Source organism: Pseudochaenichthys georgianus, chromosome 8, assembly GCF_902827115.2.
Source record: "Pseudochaenichthys georgianus chromosome 8, fPseGeo1.2, whole genome shotgun sequence".
NCBI lineage: Eukaryota > Metazoa > Chordata > Actinopteri > Perciformes > Channichthyidae > Pseudochaenichthys > Pseudochaenichthys georgianus.
In genome coordinates this window covers 24,833,891-24,860,181 of record NC_047510.2, presented here as the reverse complement: position 1 = coordinate 24,860,181, position 26,291 = coordinate 24,833,891, and the positions used below count along the sequence as shown (strand labels likewise).

Here is a 26,291-nt window from a genome sequence, read left to right as displayed (position 1 = left end):
CTATAACTACATGTCCTGTTCAGGGTCATGGGGGGGCTGGGAAGGACCCACAGTGCCCTGGGAGAGAGGCTGGCATGTTATCACCCAGCTTGCCTTCACTAGGCCAACACACAGACAAGCATGTTTGTTTTACACCTACAGACACTATATCATTTTTAAAACAACCTGATGTAAGGTCATACAAGTAAACCGTTAAGTTAAGGCGCTTTTTGAAGTTTCTCTAGCAATATAAACCTCCTATATAATAAAGGTAAACACACGGCTTTCTTTATATACAATACAGGAGCTATTCTCCACAATAAGGCGCCATCTTTGCCTCATATTGAGCTAGGAAAATCCCTACTTTTGTTAGCTTTTCAAACATGATATTTATTAATAATAAATGTGTGATTAGTTTGTACAAGCAGAGACTAATAATATCAAGAATAACCACTTGTTCGTGACATCTAAACCACAGAAGTCAGAGCTGCCCCTGAGTCCTAATGAAATATGATTTATTGTGTGTCAGAGTGTGGTCAGGTTTCCAGGTGAAGCGCTTCTCCATCAGGACATTACAGGGCGGGCTGGCTGACAGCAGGTCCGTTTTTTGGGCTTATTAAATATCTAAGAATAATCATTTTTAAAAGGTAGAGCCCAACTTAACTAACCTAACTTTGGGACAATATGTTGGCACTTAACTTCTTATCTTTGTTCAATATTTAAATGTCGTTTGCACATTCTGCAGATTATGTTGATATGGACATATTAATATTCCTTTTATTTCATTTGATTTGTCTTATATGTTATTTCATTCTAAACGGGAACAAGTGTCACAAAACCACATTTCCCCTGGGATAAATAATGGTTTCTGATTAACTGTATTAGACCTAATGAAATGTGAGATAAATGCAACGCGTACTGACCGTGTGATCGGACGAGGAGGTGGAGGAGGCTGCGGAGGGCGTGGGGGAGTGCTGGTGGTTGTTGTTGTTTGTGGCGAGGGGGCTGATGTTGTTCTTGATGGCGTTTTTCTGCGCGGTGTCACTGTAGTCCGCCGGGGGGAGCACCATGGTCGCATCGTCCGTCTCCGAGTCCTGATGGTGGAGGTTGACCACGCTTCTGCTGCGGAGCGGGGCAGCAGACACACTGGAGGAGGACCATGAAGGAGAAGAAGGGATGAAAGAAAGAGTGGAAGGAGAGGAAGAAGAACGGGAATAGATTATAGAGTAAAATGTAACTGTGGGTATGTATGTATTATTATTATTATGCACAATTATTTGTATTTTTTTGTTCGGCCTGATGATGGCTAACATTGGGTGACCATTTTAGTTTTCACTTCAAACAGCATTGAAAATTGCATGAAATGATGAGCTGTTTCGTTTAGTTTTATGTATGTTTTGTGTGTGTGAGGAACCTAAGAAGAATAGCCAATGCTCATGCTAGTGCTAATAAAGAATAAGATTAAAAAAAGGGTAGAATAGGACTATTCAATTTAATAATATGCATGAGTCTCCTGGCATGTATGCGTCCTCCTTTTTCTAGTTTCAGAAAAGGTTGATTTTAGGCTTATACGCATGATGTTAAACGGAGGGTGTTGAATACAGACCTACCAACAGTACGGGGTCCTTATTAGGGAGAAAAGGACGGGATGTTTATGTGTTGTTTGTCCCACAGCTCTGGTTACAGTCTAAACTTCCTGTAGCAGTGTGCTGGCAGCCTCTCTGTGGGAGGCGCAGTACATTAAGATCTAATAAATGTATCCAACAGGGATTAGTCTCTTTGAAGAAAAAGGAAGGAGTCGTCTCCATGAACCTTCTCTCTGTCGTCAGCAGCAAAATGTATTCATCAGCACAAAACATCCTGTTTCCGGAGATTCTGCAATTTTAGATTAATTACAAATACATAGATTTCATGGTCATGCATAAGTTCTTAAAAAAACATTATTTTTCCTCCACAATGAAGGAGGAATCTAAATATTGAGAACGTATGGATGAATTGCAGTTTAATAACAAAAATACTTATGTCCAAACTCATACACAACTCATGCAGTATAATATAAGTCTCATGTATCCAGTTGTTTGCTCATTTCTTTCCAAACAGACTTCTTTGCTTGAACCTCACTATTTAAAACACTTTCACACTGTTTGTGCCATTAGTGTTAAATAGTGAGGTTTTAAGCATATCTTTGGGAAGAATTGAGCATACAAATGGATTAATGAGACTTAGATAATACTGTAAGAGTTGTCCGAGTGTTTCTAAACTGATGTTTTTATATACTTTTTCAGTTTTTCTAACGCTTCCCCATTTAATGACTTGTTTCGCTCTTCTAATCTTCAGTCAGCAGAGGCATGCCAGAAAAACATTGTTTTCTTTAAGAAGTCTTTCTAAAACGGAGTAAGTAATCAATATACAAATGGTTATTATAAATGAAGTTTTCCCGTAATGATTTTAAACAGAAAGGTTTCATAAAGCTAAATGTGACTGTGAGAATGTGACTTTAGCACAACAGGAGTCAAAGGTCGAGGAGCGGAAGAGTCCCCCGTAGGATTAGAAAGGTTATCACTAACAGGAGTAACCAGAGGAAACACTGCCAACAATACAGCCGCCTGCAACATGACACCTGCGGGTTTGTGTGTGTGTGTGTGTGTGTGTGTGTGTGTGTGTGTGTGTGTGTGTGTGTGTGTGTGTGAGCTGGAACATGGGGTCCCCTTACCTGTTGTTATTCACGAGAGGCTCGGAGAGTGCACGGCAGTAAGATGAAGGGAACCAGCCCCTCCTGCAAGACACAAAGAGAGAGGCATGATGACACCAGAGCTCCATCCTCCTGCAGGCTGCTCAGGAACCTGAACGCCTCTCCAGATGATTAGCAACCGCTAACCAGACGATGCAGTGATATATATGATCGTATTGCTTAGGTTCTTTAGAGCTATTGTAGTCTCTCTTTTCTTGTTTTTACTGCGTGGATGTAGGCCTATGGTAACTATGGCAGCAAAAAGCAATAATTCATCACAGAAAAAACATCCTTTTGAAAAGAAGCCTCTGATTTGTAAACAGATCATCAAAAGGAACCATTTCAAATGCCTTTATCCTTTTCTGATGGATTTCTAACCGCAAATCTCCCTTGTTGACTTGGGACTGTTGATATTTCGTCTTTTATAAGAAGCAAAGGAAATCAATGCCTTGAATAAATAAAGGTCTTGAGCGAAGGTCTTATCTCAAGGCTGCTGTGCTGACACACGATTAGTGTTTGTTTATGAGAGACTTCGCAGAAAGTTGTCCGTGTTTGCCAACATCCAAATAACTTCATTATGAGGAGTTAAAAACCATATAGGGAACAATGTGAAGATAGTCCAAATATTTAATTAAATGAAAATGCTCCAACAATTAAAAAAAAAAAAAGTATTTTTCTGCTTGAAAACATGTTTAAAGGAATTGACCTGAGAGAATGAATGAGTCACAATCTTTCTCTACCCCGAGCTCAAACCAAGGACTGTGTGACATTGTGCTGTTTTGGTACAAGATTGTTCGTTATCAGCGAGTAGCGGGTCAGACTCTCCCTCTGCGTGGATACATGTTAATATTTGCACATCTTGTCTTGAGGGTGGGCGTTTCTTCTTTGTGTTTCTTCGATAAAAAACTCCTTCTGGTAAATACACCTCACCCAATCTCACTTATATTAATAACAGCTTTTATTTATTTAGGGAAGTGTTTTCCACTGCGAACGGGTTCACTGTAACTGTGGCATTTCTACAAACCTTGCTCAAGGCTAAACTCTGACAAACAACGATAAGACAACGGGATCAGATGCATGTAGGGAACGTGAGCATGATGAAATATGCAGTGGAGAAGAGAAACCGGCTTCAATCACACGCAAAACTAAATGTTCCAAGATAGGTTGTTGTGAATTAAACACACATTAGAAATAATAATTCAAATGCATCCACACTGAGACAAATGTATCCGTCCATTGCTCACACTGAATCTGCCATCGTTTTTCAGACACACATAAGCACATGTGCTTATTGTTATGGAGAGTTACGGCTGTTGGACCGAGTGCTCCTGAGGGGGAGAAACATTAAGAGGCAGAGCCGCCTGATGACAGGCAATACATCTTTGCTGCTGAAGCGAGTGTGTGTTGGTGGAGCGAGCTTCCCCTGTCAAAGAAGAGCAAGACTTTCATTCATTTACTTTAGGCTGAAGAAAGTGTATCTATTAAGCAGGAGATAATATCTCATCATTTGGTTGTGGCCTCCCATTGCCCTCCCTTATTTTCATCTTGCCCCTCATTTCTTCATGCGAAAAGGGGTTACACATGTACATAACCCTATTGCTAAAGAATTAGAAATAAAACATACATCTTACAGCTGTTAGTTAATATTTTAAGGACTTTTCACCTTTATAGCCCAGTTTAAAACATTAGTCAAAAAATATAATCAAAAGAAAAAAGGTCTAATATGTTACATTACTTTGATGATGATATTAAAATAGTAACAGTACTTAGTAACAGTACTATGTAACCTATCATATAACAAAGAGGGATAATGTGCATACTGTATAAACAGTGCAGTGTTATTGTATTACTGGTGATCTCTCCACTCACTGGGCTCCCTCATCCATCCACAGTGTGTGTGGGTGTCTTAATCGATGTAGGTGTTGCCAGGCGAGTTGCTGGGAAACACTCTCAAAGCTGCTATAAGATAAATGGAGAAACCCGGACGCATCAAAGGCAAACCTCCAGCAGGACGAGCAGCCCCCCCCCCCTCTTCAGACGCTCCGATCTGATAAACATGATGATATCAACTTTTTAAGCCTTCAGGAGGGGAAGCAGCAAGAACAAAGTTAGCTGTGCGACAGCAACTCAGACTTCCTCCTTTCTGCCCTTGATCAGTTTTTAAATATCATTTGCCATGTAATCTTCCCTTGCCAGTGATACAAGATCAAACCTCATGAATGATTTGAATTCAGAAACCCACTTCTGAGATCACAGATCAAATCCCTGTTTAAGAAGTCAGACATCAGAGCCCTGAGGGGGGGGGGATGCAGGTGCATCTCTGAACCTCCCTCTGCCTCGCCTCGCTCTCCTACATCCCCCCCTCAGGCCATACTTTACTTTGATTGAGTGTTCCAGCTCTGGTAGTGAGCCTCGAGCGTGAGTATGTGCACATGGAGAGCATATGAATCAGACCGGGGACCATCGGCGAGTCAGGACCGAGGAGTCCAGCTCACGTCAATCAGCTGACCGGTGTGAGGACCGAGGAACATGACTGGCATATTCAAAATGATAGAGGATAAAGGACATGAGAGGTTTATGAATTCACACCATTTCTTGTCAATATTCCGGAAATATGAGCTTGATAGTGCTGCCCCTCTTCGTTTACTAATTGGTCATTTACCGACTAGTTTTCGTTAATGCTTTTCCATGCTAAATGACACATTTGTAAGCAAGTAATAAGCACTTCACAGTGAAACAAACGATTGAAAAAAATGTCTATGATTTTTTTGTGAAGAATTATATCAACGTATCAATAAGAGAACAAACTTGTGCGAGTGTTAGTAGACTTAGCATTTCTTTAGTAGAAGAACAGCCTTATTTAGGTGTATGTAAGTGGCACACCTACATGCAGCGTATCACATATGTAATCATGTCCCTTTGCACAGCGTGTGCCCCTGCCCTTTCCATATTTGTGTAATCACAGTCTTTAGTACCATATATCTGTTTTTAGACAAATGCAACACGTGTGGTTCGACTCACTTCCCGCTCTTCTCCAGCTCTCCGTACATCCAGCCGTCCCTCTCGTCGGGGATGAGCAGGGCGATGACGTCCCCCTCGTCGAAGCTGAGCAGTGTTTTGTTGTTGCCGGCGGTGTGGGGGAAGATGGTGCGCACACGAGGCCTCTTCACCATGTTGTTGAGGCCGGTGGCGACGGACATGGACCTGGCAAGATTGTTTTCCTCGCTACTCCCGTGATCTGGGGGGGGGGGGGGGGGGAGGTTGGAGAGCAACAGTGAGAATACAATAACAGACTAAACTAACAGTCTGTGCTAAAGCAAGATGCACATATGCTTTCAAATTGCTGCATACATTCAATACAAAATATGCTTTGAGTTAGTCCTATTGACATCAACAATGAAATAAGCCAATATCAATCAACACAAATGACTGATGAGGCTGAGGGGCACGTCATTAGTTTAGCAGGTATGTGGTCATAAATCAAAGTACTGAGAAAAGGTGAACTTTGACCTGATGATGGCGCGAGATGCCCAGCCCTGCAGACCCAAGTGTTTACAATGCATCCTCTGGGGGCTATGAGTATCTGTACCATAGCTGAATGGCAATATTTGTCAAGACAAATCAATTTAAGACAAAACAACGTCCTCATGGTGGCACCAAAGTATAAATAAGAGAAGAGATAAGACCACCATCTTCAGAATGTATACTCTTGAATATTTGTAGCACATGTAATGCCAAGTGATTGTTGAGATGTTTTAGTCTGGACCAAATAGGTGACAGACACGCATGACTGCATTGCCAACTCTAAAGCATGGCTAAAACCAAAATCACACACGTTTTGATACAACCATATCATCCAAGAACAGATTTCGGTAGTGATGAAAGGGCAGCGAAATGGCAAAGACAAAAGTGAAAGCCAAAGATAAAGGCTATCAGGAAAGAACAGACACCTCTTGCAGTCTGCTCTTGAAAACACTAACAACCACAAAAGCACAAAGGGAGGTGTACAATGAACACCGTCGCCTGACATATTACTGTACCTATGCTGTTGTTGAGGCTGTGGGGGACACTGGGCGCGTTGTTCTCCTGAGTGAACATGTTGGCCAGAGGACTGGTCTGAGCCTTCAGAGGAGGAGCCGGCGGAGCATAGATGTTCTGCCACAACAACAACAAAGATAACGTTGGCATGTTACATTTATACAGTGCTAAGAAAATGAAAGAGAACCCTACATTCTGCATCAGTCACGCATCAAATGTTGTGTGATCTTCCTCAAGCCACTAGAATCGAAAAATGCACTATGCTGATGTCAAATCAACTGAGATTTTATGAAAACCATTTAGAAAAAATAAGTTCCTCCTGTGAGGAAACATTCAGTTAAAGGAGACCTATCATGAATATTATATATATATATATATATATTATTTGAATAATATATCGTAGGGCCATACCTATATAAGGTATACTTATACGTTTTCTTTTTCAAAATACCAAACAGATCATGCATTTTAGCCATGCCTCATTTCGCTCTATTTTGCTCTCCTCCACCCTGTCTTTGCACGCGCTGCAGCTGACCACGCCCCCCTGCAAAGGAGGGGGCCGAGTGAGCGTCATGTTACCATGCTGTTACCATGCTGTTACTATGCTGTTACCATGCCATGGCAACCTCTCATTCCCCTGATAGGTGGAGAGTTGGCCATATAGGCGGAGCTCCTCGTCACTGAAGTCAGACTATTTTCAAATCTGGATCAGTCTGTATCAGATACGTTAAAGCCCCGTTTTTAGAGATGTTGGGTTCGGAGGAAAAGAGAGAGGGTTGTGTTTTCTGACACTGGGTGAGTTCCCTGACGCACCGGGGACACATATTCATGTATAAAAGACGAAGAAAGGTGCAACTTCCCAGCAGTCACAAAACCAAGGGTTTCCTTTCCTCGCCTCTGAAGCACATCAACAAACTAACCAGAACAGGTACATGCTATTATGTTACTGCTTTTTCAAGCAGATGCAGCTCGTCTATTGTTCTGAACTTTGAAGAATGTCAAACCACAATTTAGGAGAAACAAAAATACTACTTTTTTTTTTCAAGTTTACATAATATGTCTCTAAACAATCTGGTAAAACTGACAAATCCAACCCTGCACGATCTAAGCATCGACTCATTTTACATTTTAAATTGAATTTTGACATTTTAAACATAATGGGTTATATTCATTTGCATATCTCACTATTTTATGCTTTATTAATAAAGCGAATATTAAAAATAATAAATCAAATATTCTATTTCAGCAAGTTATTTATATCAACTCTTTATCTTAAAGAACAACATTCTCTTTTGAAAAGTCCATCTTGAAATATTTAGTTTGTCTCTTTTGTCCCGTCCTCTCTCCCATCTTACCATACTGTGCCGTGACGGGGAGGGGGAGGGCATGGGTGTGATGGAGACGGGGGTGCGCAGCCCCTCGATCATGGTGAGGACCTGGTCCGGCATGTCGGAGGCGTCGCTGCACTGGTCCTGCCAGCTGTTCAGCTTCGCCGTCAGCATTTCTCTGGCCTGTGATATACTTAAAGTTAACATTTGGGTGATATATTTGACCTCATCAATTCAACCCCACATTAAGTCTAACATAAATCTAGCTTAACTCCACCGCTGCAAAAGACAGAAAGGAGCTCTTGATTGTGACATAATGAGAGGAGGAGTACCTTCGCATGGAAGGCGGCGTACTGGTAGGAGAACAGGCAGTGTTTGTCCACCAGGAAACAGAAGCGTCTCTTCTCCTCCAGCAGAGCCTCCTTACAGCCGTCTGCGATGAACAGCTGCATGTCCATCTGACGGCTTGTCAACGTTTCCAGGCACTGAAAACAAACAAACAACAAATACAAGTCAAGTTCGATGGATCCAAATCAATTGGTTTGTCTTTTGTTGTGTCTTATCTCCGACGACAGAGCTGTAAGTCCTCTCACTGCTGATGTGTACACACAGCCAACAAGGGTGAGTGACATGAGCAGGGATCCTTTCTGATGTCCTAATCTCTCTCCTTCAGGGGGAGGTGTGATTGGACAGGAGGTTACAGTATTGATAGATTAGGCTGCGCTTGGTGTTCAGTGAAAGGAAGGAGAGGAAAAGGGGACAGCATATATCTTATCTACACTGACAGCCTGGGATTATTAAAAGGTCAGAAGGCCACTTTACTTACACTGGTGTGTGTCCCTTTTTTGTATTCTTCTTCTTTATTATAAGCTTTGATTTGATATATTTTGTGATTAAAGAATCAAATAAATAAAGCTTCATACACACTGATTTCAAGTAACATTACTTAAGTATATGTAGATATGAGTGAACTGATTTCAGAAGAGTGGTTTCAAGAAAAAAAGCAACCATTATGTATTACTGTACAGTATGATTATTATTAAGGGCCGTTTGTGAGTATTTGCTTAATTTACTAACATAAAGCTATTGAGTGGATTTGAATGTTGGCCAATGCAATGCATTTATGATGATTTTCCACTTGTCCACATAAAAAAAATGCATTTCTTTCCAAAATTATTAATATGTAATACAGCCAGGACCCCCAAATAAACCAGAATAATTGGATTTCTTTAAAAATCGTCTTTGTCCCTGATCTTTTTCTTAAGGCTAAATGCAATATACCTATTGTCATCCTTATCCAAGTGGCTGTAGCTGGCACGCCTTTAACTGTTGATTCAATGGCACACACCCTCTCCAACATGCTGAAGGCTTTGTTTACCTGGTTGGTGAAATGCATTTTTTGAATGTAAAAAAGTTCAGATTTACATCTACTATGTAAACCTACTGTAAGCCCAAAAGCACATTGCACATTAACATTGGGTAGCCATTTGGTATTAGCATGTTAGTAAGTTGAACCAAAAGAGCATTATTTCATGCCCTCACAAACGGTGCAGAAAAAACATCACGACTGAAGTATTTCTATAAAAACAGCCAGAGATGATCTGCAAAACAACATTATCTGAGTGCACCGGTGTGTGCCTTCAGCGGCAAAAGCTAAGTGACCCTGAGCAGAGGTGATATCATCGCTGTGCAAACAGTGATGTCTGTCCGCCTGACTGAATTTGATTCCGTCTCTCTAATGCCAGGAAGTCCTTACATGAACCCGACCACTTACAGTTGGCATCTCGCTCGAAACGTGATGCCATGATAACACAATTCTCTGTGGCTTCATGCCAACAAACAAGCAGATTCAAATGTCTGAAGCATTCGAACGCACCTACACAAACAACAGCAGACATATTTGTTCTCGTTACTGCCCGGTTTCTACCCCTGTCACCCTGCTGCTATGAGGACAATCTGTACTGCAACATAATCATCCACTGATTACGTGATCGATACGTATTGTGTGACACTGAAGGCGGATCAGGTTAATGAGAGAGAGCTGTACAGTAAACCAGAGATCTTTACTGTGCTGAGATCTTTACCTGACGTTATGTTGGTCAACACTTGGTTGTATATTTTTTGTGATAAGAACAAATGACTGCCAGTACCTGTGTTAAATCTATTTATACCAATCATACATGTGCAGCAAAAGATATCCGTTAATACAACAACATTTTATCATAAATGTGAAAAAACTATATTTCAATACTTTTCCTTGGAGAGATACATTGATTGTGTTTCCAACGGATCTCCAGGTTATCTCAGTGAAAACATTTCAAACACCAGATTGCCAAATATCCAACGTATTAGTTGAGTTAATAGAGATCATAAATGAATTACTGCCCTCTAAATTGTCTGAAAAATGCATGCAAGTGCTTTTAATTATTTTTCTAATCTTGCGTTTTGTTTTGGCGAGACATACTGTTGCAATTCACGGCAATTAGGATCATTTGAATGGAATGTAATTAAGGTAGAAATGGAGAAAGAAGGGAAGAGATTGAATAGCTTTGCACTACTACTGTAGCGGTGGGTGGCATAATGTGTACTAATAAGTGGATACACACACACACACACACACACACACACACACACACACACACACACACACACACACACACACACACACACACACACACACACACACACACACACACACACACACACACACACACACACACACACACACACACACACACACACACACACACACACACACACACACACACACACACACACGTGTATATATATATATCACTCTGTGAATCTGTCATCACAGCAGCAATGTTGTTGCTATGGACAACAATGTGTTACTATCAGAAAGAAAGTGTGAAGGGTGGCAACAGAGAGAGATAAGACATGAATAGAAAAACGGATTTATAAACAAAACGGCAAATCACACGTTCCCTATTTGACACGTAAGAGCCGTGATAAACATCATCTATCTTGTTTATTTCAAGAGTAAGCGTTTGTTTTAAAGCGTCCTCAAATCAATTGTTTGTCACTTGTGACAGCACTTTTAAATCCTGTCTGCTTTCATTCTTTTATTTTGAAATGTCTTTGGTGTCTGGTGAATCCCCTGTTGCTGTGAACTCCTGCCTCTCAGCCCTGACACCCTCTCTCTCGTCTGTCTGTCTCTGTCTGTCGGTGTCTAACCCCAATAATACCTGGCTTCAAAGGAGCCCAATTCTGCTCCTTTTCAGGTTCGTATTTGTGTGTTTTGCCTACTGTGACATGTTTACCTGCTTTAATGTTCAAAAAGCCCTTTATTTTCCTCATACTGCCTGTGCTGCAGCACCTCTTTTCACCCTCTGTCTGAAACCAGAGCCATATCTGCTCTGATTGGTTAGCTGGCCAGCTCTATTGTGATTGGTCAACCACTAAGAGATGTCCTGCCCCTTAGCCTATCACGTACAATGTGTTTGAGCGCTAGCCAATAGAAGCACAGGTGATACATCTTGATGTCATGCGGTCACGGAGCACACAAAGGAGTCCAATGGAGGCGTTTCAGGCAAAAACCTAAATAACACACTAGAGGGGAGGCAAAACCCCAAAACGATAAATCAGATCAATGAGAACAAACTCATGTCTTCTTTGGAAGTCGAGGCAGAAACACAACAAGGTGAAGTAGCGATATGTTGAATGTGAAAGGCTTGTGGATCTTAATACGACAAAGGAATGAAAAAGCATAAAGAGAAGAATACTGGAGTAAGGAGTAAGGAAGCCTTTGATTTGTGTTTGAGTTCACGTATTTTCAAATTTCATGTAAAACATGTCAAATATATTTCATCTTTAGCAACCACCTCAGTTGTTTTAACACTTATTTATATGCAATTACATTGTTACATTTGCTGAAATCACCACATTAGGTCTGCAACTCTGTAATTAAGTATTTATTTTCTTAAAAAATTATTAAACAATACATTGATGTTTTTTCTGACCAAAAGCAAAATGAAGAAAAGTTTCTTTATTTACATACTATGATATATGACACTAAGAAAAGCAGCACATCTTAACATTTATGATAGTGACAGCTGTCTGCAGTAATCCGGGAGGCTCATGGTTTATTCTTTATTCATGTGTGTCTCAGTATGTGTTATGTGTCTTATGAGGATGTCTTAACTTCCCTTGGCATCTATGAAATATCTTTCCATCTGATTTTAGCTGAAACTCAGGAGCGTTTTGCATTCCTTTGATATTAATGCTTGAAAAGGACCCTAATAAAGGCCGATCATCTGTCGATCACTTCAGCTCTAGTTTATAGCATACATTACAAGTGACAATAATGTAAGTCAGTCTCTATACCTGGAGAAAGGGATTTTTTTTTACTATCAAGTACTTTTTTTTTTATGGGATATATAATACATCAAAGTCTCTGTAGAAGGTTAAAGCTGCAATAAAACTATATTGGCGATATCACACACACACACACACACACACACACACACACACACACACACACACACACACACACACACACACACACACACACACACACTAGTATTTCTGCCTGTGTCATGTTGTGTAAAGCAGAGGGTGTGTGTGTGTGTGTGTGTGTGTGTATGACATATCATGGCTGAAGCTGACTGGCACACACACACACACACACACACACACACACACACACACACACACACACACACACACACACACACACACACACACACACACACACACACACACACACACACACACACACACACACACACACACACACACACACACACACACATTAAACTTAAATATACGTGATGTTCTACTACACAGTCACTGTCATCTTTAGGTGACTGTAAAGACTTAAGAAGTGATTAGACAAAGACAACATCTTAGTAACTTATTTCCAAAGCTACACATTACACACAGATTGGGACAAAACACTTTTTTAGTGCATCAATGCCAGTGTACATTTGAATACAGAGAGGGCTAGATGAAAATAGTTTGACACACTTAAGTTCTAGACATTGTCAATTTGGCCTTAGTTATTTGTTTTATCATTTTCATGCCGAATGAGTAATTTCCAAGAAACCAATGAGAATATCTTGTAGAGATATTTTAGAGAGGACTTTTAATGAAATCAACTCATTGAGTTGTAGATAAAATCTTGTCTGGTTTTAGTGGAGGACAGCTGTTCCATCTTTGCAAATAATTGATACGTTTGTATACAGTGGTGTATCTCCAGCAGCACTGGTCCCATGTCAACATGCTCTCTTGTTTGAATGCTTGCTGGTGCACGTGTGTGTGTTTGTGTGTGTACTTTTATCAGAGAGTGTGGGTGAAGTGAGGTGGTGTGAGAGAGAATTGCATGCGGGTGTGTTCGTGCAGCGGACAAAAGAAGCCAACAACAAACAGATATTCTCCTGCATGGCTGCACAGAAGACCATTTGGCACAGTGTCCCCAACTACTGTTCCACTGCCTTGCTTCTCAGGTGTCAAGGTTTGTGAATGAGTGTGTCTGTGCAGTTATGTCTATGATCATATGAAGACGTGTATGTGTGTGTGTGTGTGTGTGTGTGTGTGTGTGTGTGTGTGTGTGTGTGTGTGTGTGTGTGTGTGTGTGTGTGTGTGTGTGCCAGTCAGCTTCAGCCATGATATGTCACGGGTCTGTCTGTGTGTCTCGTCTGTCTCACCTCGCTCTCCTTGTCCTCGTACTTGTTGGCGTTCTTTCCTTGACTCTTCCTCCTCAGCTTCTTCAGGTCTGACCGCGACCTCTCCAGAGAGTCCTGCTTCATCTTGTGCTCTATCTGGTACCTCTTAAACGTGGCCTGGCGCAGAGGAGAGACACATGTGAATTCAAAAACATGTATACCAATATACAAATGTCTGAGGATTTGGTGAGAAGGTCATCTATGTTTTTGAAAGTGTACTAGACAGCAAAAACTAAACAAACAGTCTATAAAAATACTTTATATGGTAGTCTCATTATACACGGATTCGAATAATTCACATGATGTATTGTTACATGAACAATAGCTCGTGTTGTTTTGGCAATGAAAACCTTAGGTCTCAATGGTGCAATAAAAGTATAAAAAAAAGACAAAACAATAAAAATAGTGCAAGAAGAAACAGAAATAGAAATAAAATAGTGCAAGACAATAATTTAAGTAACCAATGTGCAAGAAAATGCAGACATAAGTGCAGTGGAATAAAATACTGCTCGTAATAACAAATAAATATGTGAGCTGTCAACAGACTGCTATAAACCTATGAAGGTGAAGAAGCTTCACCAGAGGTTAGCAGTCATGAGAGATATGGAGCTGCACACACACAACTCACCGTCATGTATTTGACGTCCATGTCAGTCTTTCTCTCCAGCTCGGATATTATCTCCCTGTGGAACCTCTTAAACTTCAGGCGAGGGGGAGGAGGGAGCCGAGAGGGGAAGAAGGCAAACTGGGATTAGACACTTGATGGGAGGAAGAGGTGAGATAGTTTGGGAGTGTTTGCTGGGGGTTTGAGAGCCAAGTCTGAGGTTGCACTTATGAATGAGTCAGATACAAAGCGTGGGAAAGCCCACAGACTTTTCTCCTGCTCTTCTCGTTAGTGTGAGGGTGGCAAAGCACTTCCATGCAAATTGGAAGACATTTGGCAAAATTGTTTTCTATCGCTTGTGAGTCTTCAGATGTCCCACCAGATCATGTGATTTGAGAGGATGTTGGAGGAAAGTTAAGTTGCAATAGAAGTTCCAGGATAAGAATAACTCTGGTTACCTGATTAAAAGAGACTCTGAATTCGGATTTCCTTTATTGTCATTATACATGTACAACACAATTAAAAAAAGGAGTCTTATAAGGACGGAAACAAATAAAAAGCACTGAAAAGGGCTTTTTAAAAAGCAGGAAAAGTATTTTGGTTTTTTAAAACCTTAAACTACAATGTGTATTTTCATATTGCTTGTATTGAACCGACTGATTTACAGCTGGTACGTTTTTACACCTGTTAACCTTCAAACTTGTAACACTTGAACATATTTTTTATAAATCTTGAAAATTCAATTTAGAAAGAATGTAGCTTGACGGTTTAGAGTTTTGAACTCAAAAGTTGACTCATGTGAGGCAAGTATTTTGTTTGTTTGTATAGGAATTCTTTATAAAAGAGTCAAATAATACAAGTTTGGCAAGGCAAGGCAAGTTTATTTATATAGCACCTTTCAACACGAGGCAACTCAAAGTGCTTTACAAAAAACGAAAGACATTAAGAAAATGGCAAGATGGGGTTGTTTTTAAACCATTTCTTATAGAATGTGCAGAGTAATTACTTTATTGTCAGGTAAACCATCAAGGTGATATACAATTATCTGTACCCTAATAAAGGATTTTGGCCATCGTGCCCACCCGCCTTGCTGAGATGCAGCGGCCACATGTTCAGAATGACCTCACACCACTGAGACATTGTCCCCCACAACACACACCCTCATCGAAGTCTGTGAACCTTTTCTTCCGTTGATTCCTCTGACCTCGAGTCGATGCTATGACTCAGAATCTGGAGTCCATTTACAAGTCAACCCACTCACTGATGCTGTTTGCAACAATGTCTCAGAGGAGTGCCTCGCAACTTTCCCGCCACAAAGTTAAGATTCAACACTTTCTTTTTAATCTCTGCCGTTATTTATTCACTCAGGCACAAAGCTTGTGCAACATTTACATTTTTGATTTGTTACTGAGGGCTTGATTAACAATGTAAAGGTTATAAATGATATCATGTCTAAAAACGATTCAATCGATAAAGTAGTTGAAAATGAATTGAATTATGAACAGCTCTGTTGTTAGCGTGCAACAACCTAAATGAGTCTCCTCAATGCAGTACATTCTAACAGCTGCAGCTGCTGTTTTTCCCGGGGCATGTTCAGACCTGCCCCCTGTTCTCCGTGAGCAACGAAAGCAACAGGTGCTCCTACAAACCAAACCTGTCGTTTCCCTTCCTCAACCACCCTCTTTTATTGTCCATGGAGTTACTGTAGGTGGGGAGGGAGGGGAGGCAGAGTCTCCCTAAAAAAGGTGGGAGGAGAAGAGAGAAAGCTACTAGCTGACTGTGTTATAACACTTAAGGAGGTACTGCCTTCTGTTGTCATGGAATACACCGAGCAACAGGCTCAAAGAGTCTGACTAATGGCATTTAGGTGAGGCAATAGTTAAGGAGGAATACGATTACAATGGAATTTTTAAGGAAGCATTTTGTGCAGAAAAACGTATCCAACACTCACATTTTCTTCCAGCTCAAGATTAACCTTCTTGTGGACCTCTGAGATGTCCATCAGCACTACACCTGAAACACAGAGAACAAGAGAGGGAGAGAGAAAGACAGGTTACATGTCTGGAGAAAGCCAGGGCAGAGGTAATGCAATTGTTTGGCTTCCCTGAAAAGAATAACTGATGTTATCTAAAGGGTATTGTGTGGCACTGACAATAATGTGCAATGACAATGAGCACAATGCATACACTATACATACTACACACAGACTGTATATGAATGAATGCATCGCTGAGAAATATGCACGTCAAATGCAGCCTCAAAAACCATCAATTGTCAGCAGCTATAGATTATATAAATAAATACGTGTGCCTGGACCAGAAAAACTGGAACACCCACCGCTCTGCAAATCAACAAGAGCTCAGACGGCAGGCTGCCACGAATCATAACCTTCTGTGGATCAATGTTGCTCAAAAAGGCAATCAAATTAGGATTATGAAACACAAACATGTGGAAATGTGTAATCCTTGCAGTACACATGTCCTTTGATGATTTCAAATCCTCAAAAAAAAGGGAATTCTCTTAATTGTTTTTCATAAAAACACAAATTCAACAATAAATTAAAAAAAACAAGGAGAAATTATTCTCACTTTCAAAATTCATATTTGTATTTTGTGTCTCTACTGTGACATGTTTTAATGTTCAAAAAGGTCTTTCTTTTTCTCATACAGCCTGTGCTGCAGCACCTCTTTTCACCCTCTGTCTGAAACCACACTCTGCTCTGATCGGTTAGCTGGTCGGCTCTGTTTTAGTTGGTTAACCCCTTAGAGATGTCCCGCCACTTAGTCTATCATTTACAATGTGTAAGAGCGCTAGTCAATAGAAGCCAGAGTGTTACATAGTGATGTAATTATGTCACAGAAGTAACAAAAGGAGACCAATGGAGAAACTCCCTCTCGAGGGAACTTTGGGTTATATTTACATGTCTGACAGGTTTGTCGCCTTTGCAGACCATTTACACAAACAACTATTACACATTACAAGAAAAGGAAAACCACAGAAAGCATAATAGGGCCTCTTCAACACTATTATAAGACTAGCAGTTTATCAAATAAAAATCCATTTGCATCTCTACTTTGAGCCAGATGGCCTACATGCCGACTAGTATCTGTTTTTAACATATTTTCTCTGGCCTGGATAGTGGAGCTTGCAGATTGAAAATATGTGTGTGTGTGTGTGTGTGTGTGTGTGTGTGTGGCTTTGATAAAGAAGTGTTTAACGCCCTTCAGAAGTTGAACAATGTGTGTAAAAAACTATTCTGCTCACTTTTCATAGCACAGATCGAGATTTCATTGTTTTAAACAAAGTAAAGCGGTTTCATCTCGTATGAAGCAGTGAAGAATTTGTAAGACAGTGCTTTAAACAACATGTTTAATGTACATCGCTGATCAAGATATAGTTAGAATTGTATTAAAGTGTACGTTTATCTGTCAACAGGATGATGTGTTATCTTAGATATAAAAAGCAGGATGCTAATCTTCAGAATGGAAACTTGATACAGGATGTTGTGGCTTTTCCCATTGGAGTTATTTTCCATGCACAGACAGTAAATATCAACACAAAAAACCTTCCTCAGCAGTACAGCTGCACTGCACACAGGGGTGTTGATAGTGATGTAACCTTGAGACATTTGTTTAAAAGAAATCCACAGCACAGCTACATCTGCTTACACTTTAAAGCACATAACAGCCAATGCGTCTGTAACCAATAGAAGACCTGGGAGGCATTGGCTCTGTGATTAAACAGCACTTTAATGCGCGTGGTTTCCTGTTTGTATATGCTGTAGACCAATGTTGCAACAGATGCTAAGAGGAGCCTCCCAGAAAGGTTTTTTTTTAACAAAAGAGAACAGCTATCGTTGTGCAGTAATCCTTTCTGTTCTAACTCAATAAATAAACCTGTCAATATTAAAAGATAATAGTAGTTTCATTAGAGGTGGCTGCCATGACAGATGTCCAATAGGGTGCCAGTTTGATGTATCACCGTGTCCTGTACATTCATCAGCATGTAAACACTGGCCTTCCCCTCTGTCTCTCCACACCTTCACTGCCCCACCTTGCCTCGCAGCGAGACTGCCTCCTGCACTCAGCGCAGCTCAAACAGCTCAGCAGATAAAGGCCAACAGATCACCCCCTAAATCTGCCCTTTGACAGAGCAGGAGTGAAAAGACTGAGCAGTGACTGGGATAGGAAGCGAGGAAGGGAGAGAAAGTGCGTTTTCGAGGTGTACAATGAGGCAGGATAAGTATACAGTTAGTATTAAAGATAAAAGATTGCTACAAGGGAAAAATATGGCGTCAATACTTATGACATTATATTAGAAAGTGAGACGAATAGAGGCATATGATTGTCCAAGTCCACCAGATGTATTAAAAGAATGCTTGGTTTAAGCAAACGTGGCACTAAGATAGCCAGGCTTACTACCTAGGACGACTGAATGTGACACATCCGACCTGGAAGTCACCTTACCTTGCAATAAGAACAACGTAATCTCCGAAACATGAGCAGGTTCGGTAAAGAGTGAAATACCTGACAGACTGGTTTATTTGTACAACGCAAAAAGTAGTGAGTCATCAATTTATCACTGTGTCTGAATAATTAAATCAATATGTGTTGAGTTGCTAATACGTGTTAACGTCACAGGGATCAACGTGTTTTTCCCAGTAGTTCACTCTCATGTGTTTATTGTTGTCGCCGTCTGTACAAAACGTTACCTAGCAACAGGTGTTTCTCCATCGAGCAAGGTGTGAGGGCAAAAGTGTGTCACGATGTGGATTACACCAGTACAGTCCACCGCCATTAGCTAACAAAACCAAGCTGAGATAAACCCACACAATACAGACGGGCTGCCGACAGAGCGGAGCACAGGCTGTAAACAGGCTGTACGCTGCAGCTGTTTTACACTCGCTATGACTGGAGGGACAGCGGTTTCTCACACACAAAAGATAGCAACTGACAATTTAGCAGCTTGACTGAAAAGTCACTTACTTTAAGTGTAACCATTTGCTCTTCTATTAGGATTGGAAGAGCCATAAAGTTTGAAAATGTGAAATTGTACGGAGGTAAATGATGCAAGCAAGGAGATCATCAGAAACCATTATTATAGGTGCTCCGTTTCGACACAGAGGTAGGCAGCAGAACACCTACAGTAAATGTGTGTCCTTAATGCACTGTAGTTCATGTCACAGCGTCTTCATATCGGACGGCAATAGAAAACATAAATCTGTCTGTGGGCGTGTTTAACAGGGAGAGACTCGACCTTCTCAGCATGAATATAAACAATGTTGATTGCAACAGATAAAACATATATTTGTTCAATCTTGATGGCGTAGTACAATGTAGATTAAATAAAGTAAAATAAAGAAAGTCTGACAGGGAAATAAACTGTGAATAAATAGCCCTTACTTTGAGTTAATATTGTGAACAATATTTTTGCTGGTAGCATGCAAATGGTCAACAGTTCCTACACTGTTTTTGAATTTCGCCAAAATAATGCTGGCATGGGAGGGAGCCATCTGACACATCATGCAAACATGTTTGGATTATGTAAAGTGGGCCTAATGCCATTTGAGCAGACAAGGACCTTCAAAGGACAGTGTGTGTGTGTGTGTGTGTGTGTGTGTGTGTGTGTGTGTGTGTGTGTGTGTGTGTGTGTGTGTTTGCTTCTGTGGGGGTGTCTATACAAGCATCTGAAAACCCTTGCTGCTGAAAAAAGGCCAGGATTGGATAGGATTCAAGTCCCTGTGGATAACTAAATGCTGCATGGTCAGGGTGTCTCACAGGCTGTTAGGCGCAGTTACAGGGTCCTTGTCCTATTTCTCTGAGGAGGCTAACAACATATTCAGCATCACTCAGTTTCACCTCAGATACAGTTAGAAAGATAGAAAGAGAGAACACAGCGAACATCCTGGTGCTTCAGATCTTAAGCCATTCGCCATGTTTGACCAGAGAAGGAAACAAGTCAGAGGCCTGAGAGCTTGAATGAAAGAGCTGTTGACATTTGAACTCTTGGCAGAGGAGGAAGAGGAGGAGGAGGAGGAGGAGGAGGAGGAGGAGGAGGAGGAGGAGGAGGAGGGAGACTAAAGGAATTGAAGGAAGAAGGTAGGAGGGTGAGGTGCACAGGTCCTCCAATGCCTCTCAAGAGTATCTGGTTTCTGGTTGGCTTCGCGTCACTGCAGCTCAGGTTCCTGACGGGGCGGCTTCACTACATCCACGAACAAACTCAGAAACAAGACGCGGACACTATTTATTCTTTATGAAACACCTATTGTTTATAGCAGGACGTTCAGCTAGTTATCATTCCCATGTGTGTCTTGAAATCCACACCGTGGCACGGGTCTTACATCCTGGCTTGTTATGTGATGACACACTCCGGTTATACAGTAATGCATTACAGGCCTGCTTGATTAGATGAGATGACCGTTTCTACATAATCCTCCACAATGACTAAACTAAATCTGTCATGGGACCAGTGTGTGTCTCTCATGCAGGGATTAATGTGTGTTCTGTGTCCAAAGGTCAGAGGTGAGCCTGACATCATCGCTAATGGCATAACAACGGTTTTGTAATGCCAGCAGTGTGCCTACGTCACCCCCACTGTTAATAATTTACAGTTTTTTTATTATCAGATAAAGTCAAATGAATAGTATAATGTTTTTATTTTGAATTTAAGTTGATTATTTTATTACTTAGGTGGTCTGTGATCATAATCAGCAGTTTGTTTGTTTCCCTATCTTCATTTCCTGTTCACTTCCTATTACAGGAAGCATTATCCAGGCGGTACTTGCCACCAAAGGACTTGATTTACTGGAAAATGCTCCAAACAATGTCCTCTTGCAGTAGGAAGTTAGGGACCAACAGCAATGTTTGAAAACATGGGAGTAGTTAATACAGATGTGCTTTCATTAAGCAATTTGGGGTAAAACATCTAAGACGTGGCAATGTTTCATGACATCCCGATTTGTTTTTCAGAGACTGAAAGCAAAAGTGCATCACCACCTGCACACTAAGTATATGTAATTACGTGCAGATGACATACCAACGTGTTTCTGTCATGTCATTATGTTAACAACTAGCAGAAGATGTGTCAGACTGCAATTTGAGGACATTACAGACTATACTGAGTTACAGTAGACACAAATACAGTCACTCCTACAGATTACGCAAAATGTCTTGAGAGATTTACTTGAGTGTGCAACATAAACCAACATGTCAACCTTAGGAAACACCTGCATATCTAGGAAGGAAATCCATTTAAACTCAAACCTCTCCTGCAGCATAAATCACTAATTTATTCAGTTGTCCATGCGTCCATGACTGTTTCAAACATGCTGAACAGATGGAGAGGTAAAAAGCTGAGATGTGGATTCATATTCAGACTGTTATGCACAATAAAACGGATCACCAATAGAATCCATTGAAGCTAAAATGAATTAAATCTGGCAAGCCACAGTTCTTTATTAGGATAAAAAAAAAAGAACTGTTATCCTTTTGGTCTACAGGGGATGGATGTTTCATTTCTGGGGCAGAGGATCCCTTTAAGAGTGCCGGGAAACCGACACCAAAACAACACCAGGTGGCACTACCCATTGAGAGGCCGAATTGAATGAGCAGTTTAGCTGTGAATCATCAGGGGAGCTGAGAGACACACAATGGTTATATCAAAGTGTGCCACTGGTGACAAACAGTTAGGAAGCCAGACATCTTTGGACTACAAATGAGCTGTTGGGAACTGAAGCCTGGGGAGTTGGTTGGAAACAAACAGAGAACCAAACAAAGTCACAGTGTGTGTAAGCTAACCACAAGGACATTAAATCACAAGCATCATGCTGTGATAATCAAAGAATAACAGCTGCTGAGTGTAAGCCTTGTGGCTTGTCGATGTCAATACTAATTAAAAAAGGTACAACAATAAATAATTTCACAAGGCTTCAGCAGCAAATGACTTGGAAAGCTGCACCACCAACAAATCCAGCTAAATCCAGTTGGTTTTTGATATTTTCTAGATTGTATTTAATATTCAGCAGGTATTGCTTGTTGTTAATCTCTATATGATTCCTCATAAGAATCAGTGAAAACCCTTTTGTTCAGGCTTAAGAGGAAGGTGAACAGGTGGTTTGGCCCGATGGCACAATGGCTGGGGATATTTATGTTACCGTGCTTTACCTTGCCTTCATCACTGTTCACCTCATTGATTTTCCATTGATTCAAGCACTGCTATAAAAACACTACAATAAAATGCTAACAGCACTTATTCAAAGGGTAGAGAAGGAAATGCTCCAGAACATAATGGTGTATAAATCCACCACTGGAAACAAAGGATAAATGCTCCTGATACCAACAAGTGAAAGCAGGATGTATCTCCACAGTCAGATTTCCCCTAGATGAAGCAGTAAAGAGCCAGAGGACGGGGCGACGTGGAAACTCACCTAGTTCTCTGGAGACAGGAGACACCGCAGCATTCTCCCCAATCTTAGACATTGCATCAAAATACAACTTTCCCGCCTGGATCATTGCTGGAAAATTGATAAAATTATCATTAATGTTTGTCTATAAGATATCGGCTTCCTAAGTCATGTTGAAGACCATGAACAACAACCTAAATGGTCAGTATACAGAGGTATATAAATGTGCCCTGGTGAACCTGAACTAAAAAAGGCCTCTTCTCCCAGCCATATGTTTTTTAAAGCTACTTTGAATGTTTGTCATTTTTATTTATTTTTTAACTCTAAGCTTCTGTGAATGTTTCTTAATGCAGTAAAAATGCTCACCGGCCACTGATTTCTCATAGTTCTTTCCCAGGTTGACGAGGTTCCTCAGCCCCGGGTTGAACTGGTCCATCACACTCTGGGTGGGTGTAGACAGAGAGAAGCACAGTTAGTCATAATGTCATTCAAAGGATTTAATTCTTATGATTTTGAAACACTACTGACTCAACAGGTGGGGGACTGTCCACATGATGCTGTTACCACAGCAACCCATGCAGATAGGTTGGGTATTGCCTGGACACATAAATCCCATCTTTTCACTTGCGAATCAGAACGTGATTTATCTGTCTTGAAAATCAGATCTGAGAAAAGAAATGGATTCATCTGCAGTCTGAATTCACTCTAAGGATAGGATATATGTTTTTCTCATACTGATATTCTGAACAATCTGTGCTGTTGTATTTGCAGTAAAGTGTCTCTACTGTAGGCTATTTTTATTATATGTACAGCACTTTGGCTCGACCAAAAATCGTTTATAAATGTGCTATATAAATAAAACTTGATTTTATCGTAGCCTATGTGACATGAGATGTGTGGGGGAATGAACCACACAGTTTAACACTGTTGACTAATCATTATCTGGAACTATGACCTATGAACTCTAGGCAAAAATGCACATGCATACCATGTAAGCATTCAGGTCATATAAGACAAAAGTGGAAACAAGTTCATCATGGCCAAATGCAAAGTGAAAAAGTATATGTGTATCTGCCCTGTGAGTCAGATCCGCTCCAAAATTTAATTGACGTTTTTTTTTAAACCCTTCCACCAGATTTCATGAAATGTGTGCCGGTAGATTTCCGTAATCCTGCTGACTAACGGACACACCTAACCAATAACCTAATCTCCTTGGGGGATGTAATGATGACACAGACACTGACGAATGCAAAGAAAACTAAATAATGGGAAAGAATAAAAGTATGAGAATAATAGGAAAAAAAACCTCTTGAAGACAAGAAAAATAAGATTTTTATTAACATAACATTTAGTTTTTTTACATGAAGAATGAACCAGCCTTGATTAAGGACATCTGCAATCATGTCTTAGACTCTAGTATCTCTGTAATTATTTGAGCTATTCTTTCTCCTTGTCATATCAGAATAATATCTTAGCTTAGGTTTACTCCAAGGCCCAGAATCCAGGAAATGATTACACTTTGGTAATCTACCTTAAGACACACGGCAAACAAGGTCTCTTGACCCCAGCAGTTCTCACCATGTTCAGTTTCAGAGCTTTGTCAATAAGTGACACAGACTGCGAACATTGTCATCTAAGAAAATACATTTCACTTCCCCTCATTTCAGAATACATGAAGCATGTACACAATAATCTTGGGGCAACAAGGAAAACACAAAATGTGCTGCACCACTCATGTAAACACGCAGCTAGTTTTGATGATAGCAGGCAGCCAGAGGTGAAGGCTGCCGAGGAGCTGGCTGTATAATCTTACCACATGACACACAGCCAGCTAAATTATTAAACCTGGAGTCTTTTTCATGCATTTCATCACACCAAGGAGCTGTGGGGGCTGTCCTGAGAGAGACCCGCAAAAGCCTTTCAAGAAGGCTAAATGCTTATGAGAAAAATAATATAGTCTCTTTATTCCCCTTCTCCAGCCTCTTTAAATCACCTTCACTTTGTCACCTGTGGAGCAGACCTGGCTACACAGTGTGAGATGTTTGATTCATGTAGGCTCACATTAATTTGTGCATGATCTTTTTCCCCTTCTACTTTAACCCCAATGATTGCTTGGAAATAGACTACTCCATATTAAGCATCAGACCATTTATCATAGTTATGAAGTACATTTTCCCAACTAACCAACAGTGCCAAACACCACTTCACTTTCAAAGCACCCACTTGTCTTTACAAAGTAAACTCATGTTGTACTGGATGGCACAGATGCCAGAGCACACATAAGAGCACTCGAAGTGATGCTGACCAACCCAGGCAGCCTTTTAATGAGGAAATGACACTCCCAGGGCGCGGCTACTTTCCTTAAAACTGACTAATATTCAATTAAAGCCTCTAAACTTCGAGGAAAATATGTTGATAAACTGAAAATATGTTGATAAGCTGCATAAACTGTTTTAGCCCTGGAGTTTATCCGTACCGATGTAAATAAGGAAGGATTATACTAATTACTCAGAGTCCTTAAAGAGCATAATACCCTTCATGTTAAGAAAATAACTTGTGTTAAGTGTTGACACTTATTTAAAACACATAGCCTACTATATCAAAAATAAAGAATAAATTAGCCTTTATTCGTCTCTATTTGTACCCAAAAAGAAGGTAAACTCGTTCCATGTTTACCCCTTCACCCCATCGTTGCCTGTTCCATTAGTGAATAGTTCAATAATCAACAAGTTAGGATAATTAAAGACACCTGTTACACGTCACTGAAAAGTTAACTGAAGCTGAGTTTACACATGGGATGTATGGAGGCATTTCTCTGTGTCGTGGTCGCACCTGTTGTGTTCTTCGCAGTACCCACCTTGTATGTAGTTTCAGTTAGCTTGTTCACCTCCTCCACGTTTCTCGACATGTTTAAGTCCTCTCGCAACGCCCAATAAAGAAGAAAAATAAATTAAAAACTACACCGACGCAAACCCCCCCCAAAAGCTCCAACAGGGAAAAGTGACCAAAACTACGGACACATGAAATTCCTCATAGCCAGCAGGCGACGGAAAATGCAAACACAGCAACAAAATGTATAACAACTGAGGAGAAGCAGGGAGACAAGTCCAGTGGAGAAGGTTGACTGCTGCTGTGGTGAGCATAGGGAAAAGCTAAGCTGTCAAACTTGTTGTAGGAGGTTAGTTCAGAGAGGGAGGAGGACTGTGGAGGTGGGAAAGGTGGACAAGCAGACCGGAATACAAGATTCAACCACTTTTCCGGTTGGCTATACTTTCAAATTAAACCTTTTGTTGATTCTTGTTTCATGGACCCATAGACTGTATTGCAACCTTTTCTTTTTTTAAACAATATGTGTTGGTTTTCAGTCTATAAATCACAAGTTTTGTGACATTGTGCAAGCAAGTAAAGTGCAACCATTTTAAATATTAATGCTACCCTAGCTTAAGTAAAAGCCCTGAATTCGAATTATCACCAACATTACTTCAAAAATATTAAAAGAATAAAAAAATTGTTTTTTAATGTTTCA

The 26,291-nt window shown here is 40.5% G+C and overlaps 1 protein-coding gene across 1 annotated transcript in view; it reads right to left on the bottom strand.

Moving 5' to 3' along the window:
- baiap2l1b (BAR/IMD domain containing adaptor protein 2 like 1b) overlaps positions 1–25,986 on the bottom strand; it is a 29,987-nt gene extending 4,001 nt beyond the window's left edge. The window contains exons 1-12 of the mRNA XM_034089789.1: positions 25,623–25,986; positions 23,132–23,207; positions 22,790–22,876; positions 16,316–16,377; positions 14,389–14,460; positions 13,743–13,877; positions 8,409–8,561; positions 8,104–8,259; positions 6,751–6,865; positions 5,732–5,948; positions 2,693–2,755; positions 903–1,125 (exon numbers count right to left, since the gene is read on the bottom strand). Coding sequence (XP_033945680.1) covers positions 903–1,125; positions 2,693–2,755; positions 5,732–5,948; positions 6,751–6,865; positions 8,104–8,259; positions 8,409–8,561; positions 13,743–13,877; positions 14,389–14,460; positions 16,316–16,377; positions 22,790–22,876; positions 23,132–23,207; positions 25,623–25,673 — 1,410 coding nt within the window. The 5' untranslated portion in view covers positions 25,674–25,986. The remainder of the gene's footprint in view (positions 1–902; positions 1,126–2,692; positions 2,756–5,731; positions 5,949–6,750; positions 6,866–8,103; positions 8,260–8,408; positions 8,562–13,742; positions 13,878–14,388; positions 14,461–16,315; positions 16,378–22,789; positions 22,877–23,131; positions 23,208–25,622) is intronic.
- Between the last annotated feature and the right edge of the window lie 305 nt (positions 25,987–26,291).